This window comes from Salvia splendens, chromosome 9 (genome assembly GCF_004379255.2).
Source record: "Salvia splendens isolate huo1 chromosome 9, SspV2, whole genome shotgun sequence".
NCBI classification, from domain to species: Eukaryota; Viridiplantae; Streptophyta; class Magnoliopsida; order Lamiales; family Lamiaceae; genus Salvia; species Salvia splendens.
Genome location: NC_056040.1, coordinates 29,558,520 through 29,564,916, shown reverse-complemented (window position 1 = coordinate 29,564,916; position 6,397 = coordinate 29,558,520). Strand labels below are relative to the sequence as shown.

Sequence of the window (6,397 nt, the reverse complement as noted above, 5' to 3'; positions counted from 1 at the left end):
CTTGAGAGAATGAGGATGTAGAATTGAGAAATTGAGATTGAGAGAGAAATTCTTATTAACACAAGAATGGGGTGAGTAGAAATGAAGAGGAGGGGGGTATTTATAGAGGAAAATTGTGATTAAATAAAAAAAATTCAAAATTTTGAAAAAAATGGCGAAACCGCCGGTTTACCGCAGGAACCGCCGGTTTTCGGGGGAAACCGGCGGTTTTGTCGGCTGGATTCAAATTTCAAATTTTTGAAAAAATCGGCGGTTTTTCGGTGGAAACCGGCGGTTTCCGTCAACGGTTTTCGACAAAACCGGGGCCCGCGGGAGTGGTTTCTGAAAAGGCTAGGTGTAGGGCGGTTGTAGGCCTGAAAAGTTGTCGGAAACCGCCGAACCGGCGGTTCCGGCGAAACCGGCGATTCGGAACCACCGGTTACGGTTCCTCCAAATTCGAAACCTGAACCGGCCCGGAGGAACCGCCGGTTTCGGTCACGGTTCGAACCGCCGGCGACAGTTCCGGTCCCGGTTCGGAACCGCCGGAGACGGTTCTGGGCCGGTTCGGTTTGGTGACCTCTAAGAGGCCTAGAGCAGACATTTCAGGAAGATAGATTTCCTTGGAAGCCAAGCCAATGTGTTTGGTTGTTTACTTTGTGGAATGTTTTCTTTGGCGTTTGATGTCACTTAGATTGGTAGGCATTACAATACTCCACAAATATACACCATGTTAACATTACACATTTCCAGGACTACCCTTCACAACTCTAAGGGCATGATTTAACCATAAAATCGAGATGGAGGCTTAGTATATTTTCTGTCTTCCCTTGTTATATTAGGCTGTTGACTATTTTAACCCTAGTTTTTTTTTACTATTTTAACCCTAGTTGTTATAGCAGATTTACATTATTCTTCTTCTGCATTTCTTAAATCTACGCAGCCACCTTATGATTGACCATATAAAATGACATTTTACTAAATTTAGATTAGTGATTAGATGTTATAGCTATCAATGAATCAAATATCTCATTTAATGCTCTAATAATTTTAAACATTGCCCTTTCTAATTAACTGTAGCTGTTTTTTTTTTATTTCATTTTGCTAATCCATTTTTTAATTTTCTGTTTTCAATAATTTTTTTACAATATTATTTAATTTTCAGGTTTTTTTAAATTGATAATAACTTATAAGTTGTGACACAATCATATAGTCTATAATATTATTATCATTTTACATTTTAAAATTATATTAATATAGAGTGTATTATAATATAATTTCATAAATAAGGAGTACTAGTTATTGTATGATATAGTTGTGTTTACATAATTATATTTTCTTTTTATTTTAAACCCATTATGTTATGTTCTAACTTAATTTTTATTCTAAAATAATAAAAATCTTAAAAATAGATTAATTTGTTTAAAAACATGAAATTTTCCATTCTCCGTACGCCCTGCCATTTCCCACTCTCTTACGAAAATCAAAATCCTTCCCACATTGCATTAATATATTATTCCATGAGCCTATATTATACTAATATATTTAAAAAATAATTAATAATATCAAAATGTAATACTTAATACATTATAGTTTAATTACATTTTTTCCAATTATAAGCTGTGACATGTTCTAATAATAGCAATTAGCATTATTATTGTTAATATAGATTAGAATATATGCTAATCCATGATTTATTAGTTACTATTACCATTACCATGTACTTCATACTATAGTCTATAGTACTAGTATTCACCGTCCCTTAAAAATAGACTACATTTGTCATTTTCGGATATATCTTAAAAATAGATCAATTTTATTTAAAGAAATTTTTTTCTTTTTAATGAAGTGGGTCTCATTCCCACTACAATACTCTATCACTTTTTCTTTCTCACTCTTATTTTATCAATTATACATTAAAACGCATGTCGTTTTCAATGTTATCTATGTTTTAGGGACGAAGGGAGTATAATACCATGCCTAACGTTGCGGGCCGGACCGGGGTCGCGCCTGGTGACGCAATCACGTCTCGCGGCCGCACCCAGGTCTGTCCCGGCCTAGTGTTGGAGCAGCACGAGCCGTGCCCCAACGAGTCCCGGCCCAACATTGGAGGTCCTTCGGGCCGGACCGCAAGCCCCAAAACTTTTTTTCCCCGAATTTGTTGCCTATTTATATCTCATTTCTTCAACATTCTTCCACCAATTTCTCCATTTCTATTCTCTAAATTATTTCAATATTTTTTCTAGGATTTGTAATTTTTTATTTTTTGTTCTAGGACTTGTAAGTTATTAGCTTGGTACTTTTCCTAATTGCTACTTTACTTTGTACTACCTACGTAGTAGTGTGATGTTAGAAATAATAACGATGATAGTATAAATTAATTACCTACATTCAAAATGAGCTAGCCGATGATCGATGATGTATTTAGTTCTAAAACTATGATTAAGATTAATTTTATAAATGATTACTAAAGTATAGTTCTTCATCTTGTATCAAATTAATTATTCCCTCCATCCCACCATCTCACTTTATTAGTCTCATTGAATTTTCTGCACTCATTTATAAAAATAATAATAAATATCATCATGGAATTTTATTTGAAGGGACTTTTTTTATCATATTTTGAATTACTACTACGGTCTTGGGCATATACAACATGATTATCGAAGGCGAATGGCTGGGTGCAACAAATTTCTTCGACGATGATACCCCCGGAAGCTCAATCGCAAGTAGTCCCCAATGTTGGGGTGCACCGGCACCATCAAGCGAGCGCATATGCTGTAGGGCACTTGCACGCGATGCTGCCGCCCACGTCCAACTCCAAGAAGCTCTAATCGAAGACATTTGAGCGAGATTTGACAACTAGTAGGCTATTCCATTTTATCGCTTTTAATAAATTGTAACTTTAACATTTCAATTATATAATTTTACTTTTAATTTAATTTTTAATGTAGTAATTTATTTTAAATATATATGTACTTTTTATAAGTTTAATGCGTATATTGTTTAATTGAAATTAAATAAATTGGAAAAAATAAAATAAAAAATAAATGAAATAATAGTTAAGAAATGAGATAGAGCTATAAATATAGTCTCTTGATTAAAAAATAGAATAAAAATGATTAAAATAAAAAATAAATAAAATAATGGACTTACAAATTGTTAAGGAATGAGATAGAGGTCAAGATTGCAGTAAGATGGAATAAAAATGAATAAAATTTAAAAGTGGTATGAATTTCAATAATAATTAAGGGATGACTTTTATGCTCAACCCAGCCTAAAGCCCTACACTCTAAATTCAAGTGATTACCTCTGAGAAAAATTGGTGAAACAAACGAGTAGAAATAGATGGCGTGACATGCCACCAAAAAAAGGTGACCATATTCCAATTTCTGAATCCGATGCCATGTGCCCTACAAATATCCCAATTATTAAAGCCATTAATTTTTCACAAGATAAAAATAGAGTGGCGGAGAGAAAATGCGCGTGAGCAACAATCTCGTGGGAATTCTGAATTTCGTGACGCTGGTGCTATCGATTCCGATAATCGCCAGCGGCATATGGCTGTCCAAGCAGGCAGGCACAGAGTGCGAGCGCTTCCTGGACACGCCGGTGATCGTCCTCGGGGTGTTCGTGCTGCTCGTCTCGATCGCAGGGCTGGTCGGCTCGTGCTGCCGCGTGACGTGGCTGATGTGGGTGTACCTGCTGGTCATGTTCCTCCTCATCCTGCTCCTCTTCTGCTTCACCATCTTCGCCATCGTCGTCACCAACAAGGGCGCCGGCCACGCGCTCTCCGGTAGAGGATACAAAGAGTATAGGCTTGCCGATTACTCGAATTGGCTGCAGAAGAGGGTGACTGGTAATTGGGGTAAGATTAGGAGCTGTTTGGTGGATAGTAAGGTTTGCCACACGCTGCTTATAGATGCCACTACTCCAGCTGTGGACTTTTACGAGGAGCGTATCTCCTCGATTCAGGTATTCTTGATCTGGGCATTCCATCAAACACTTGATATGCATAAATTTGATTTTTTTTAATATCTTGCTTGCGTTATAAATTTCTACTAGTATTATACTACATCTCCTTTACCAAATTTTATTTCTGATTTCAGAAATTTAATACTTAATTCTTAAATTTTGGAAAAAGGAAACAACTAATAATACTCTCCCAGTCCCATTAAATCACCTGACTAACTAATTACACTCGTATTCTATTACAAAATTAAAAATATATAAAAGTGGAGCCCACATTCCACTAACTCATTTTCTCATTTTTCTTCACAAAGTCAAACATTTTTTTAAAACTCATGCCGAGTCAAAATGAGATTATAAATAGCAGACGAATGGAGTATTTGTTTAAAATTTTTCATATTTAGAATTAGTCTAATTTTGGTGGACACCAAAAATGGTAAAAATCAGTGTATTTTTTGTGGATGGAGGTAATAGACAACATTTGGAATGATGCGAGTTTTAATGCACAATTGGAAAAGCACGAGACATATAGAGAGAAAAAAAAGTGATTGGATGATTGTTAGTAAAGAATGGTACCCACCTAATTAGAGAGAAAAAAAGTTTCTTTAAATAGAATTAAAAATGTTGTCTATTTTTAAGGGACCTGAGGTGTATTAATTTTGAGTCTTACTATTAGAGATAAGCTTATTTTTTTTATTTTAATATGTTGATAAAAACACTCTCATCTTCAGTAATCGAAGTGCATATCCTGTCAATGGTTTAAAATGGACAAAGATATAGTTAGGGGTGTCAAAATGGATATCGGAAATTGGATACCTGACATTCAAACCCGAAATATTGGATAATTGGATATCCAATACCCGATTTTTTGGGTATCGGGATCGGGTTCGGGTATAAGATTTTTTTATTATTGGGTATCGGGTAACCCGATATCCGATCGGGTATACCCAAATTACCCGATTTTTTTAAATTTATTTTAAATTTAATAAATTATGTATCTATTTTATTATTTAAAAAATCAAATGTACTCCTAAAATCCTTCACTCTTAAGTCACATTTAGGGTTAATGTATGAATTGTGATGTTTATTATAGATGAATGATGGATGTTATAACATATGATTTTTTATTTCTAATAATTTGTATTAGTTTTTTTATCTTAAACTCGAACTACTTCAAGTTTGTATCAATTTCGAACTACAAGTTTGTATTTCTAAAATTTTGTATCCGTGGGTACCTAATTTGACAGGCTTAGATATAGTAGTGATTTGTTGAATCTGTCTATGTACTTAGTGTACCTTTCCATTATGGTTTGGGTGATTGAGAGCATCTCCAAAGGAAAAGGTAAATGGGGAGGTAGAGTAATATAATTATTGTATTTATCTTTTTTTCATGAAAAATAATTCCCCAAAGGAAGAAGTATTTGAGAAAGTATTATACCTTTTCCCATTTTGAAGAGTATCTTTACCTCTCCATCAACGGAGAGGTAAAATCTTATAACTACCGTATTTGCCTTCTTTTCATGAAAAACCATTCTCCAAGGGGAAGGTATTTTGAGAAGGTATTACACTTTATGTTTTTAATGCATTTTGTACTATTATTTTATTTTTCAAAAAATATTTACCTTTTTATATATCTTTTTCCTTTGAAATGTGTTACTTTTTGGAAGTGTATATTACACTTTTGGATAAGATAAATAGATGATATACCTCTTTTATTTACATTTCCTTGTTGGAAATGCTTTGACAATGATGCTCCTTTGATTTCAGTCAGGTTGCTGCAAGCCATCAAACGACTGCAACTTCCAATATGTGAGCCCAACAAACTGGACTCCGAGTGCAACACCGACATCCCAGAATCCAGACTGCGCCAAATGGAGCAACGATGTGAACAAACTGTGCTATGACTGTGACTCGTGCAAGGCCGGGCTGCTGGATATCATAAAGAGTGACTGGAAGAGGGTGGCTGAGATCAGCATCGTGTTCCTGGTGTTCCTCGTGATTGTCTACACGGTGGGATGTTGTGCCTTCAGGAACAACAGGGATGGCCATTCTTGGAAATGATACCCTTGATTAGTAGAAAGAAGGGTTGCAACTTCTTGCTTCTTGTTGATTTTCTTAGGTGTGTACAATGTTTTTTTCTTTCTTTGGGTTTATAATACTCCCATTTTTAGACCATGTTATGTTGCTCTTATTCTATGACATATTTTTTTCTGAGTTCATTGTGCACATTTCATTCTATATAACTCTAGTTTTATGCAGATATATGTGCAACTTATTCATATACTTCAAATAGCGTCTCAAATTCTTTCGATTCATCAAGTTTTTATTAATCTCTAATTTATTACTCTTTGCATCCCACAAGAATATGCACTCTTTCCTTTTTAGTCTGTCCCACCAAAATATGTACTTTCTAATTTTAGAAATTCTTTCCTCTTTAATGAAGTGAGACTCA

General features: G+C 34.7%; 1 protein-coding gene across 1 annotated transcript; it reads left to right on the top strand.

Moving 5' to 3' along the window:
• Positions 1-3,334: 3,334 nt before the first annotated feature.
• Positions 3,335-6,164, top strand: LOC121747175 (tetraspanin-8-like). Its single transcript, XM_042141174.1, has 2 exons — positions 3,335-3,951; positions 5,713-6,164. Exons 1-2 carry the CDS (start codon positions 3,457-3,459, stop codon positions 6,004-6,006), a joined length of 789 nt encoding a protein of 262 aa, XP_041997108.1. The 5' UTR covers positions 3,335-3,456; the 3' UTR covers positions 6,007-6,164.
• The last annotated feature ends 233 nt before the right edge of the window (positions 6,165-6,397 follow it).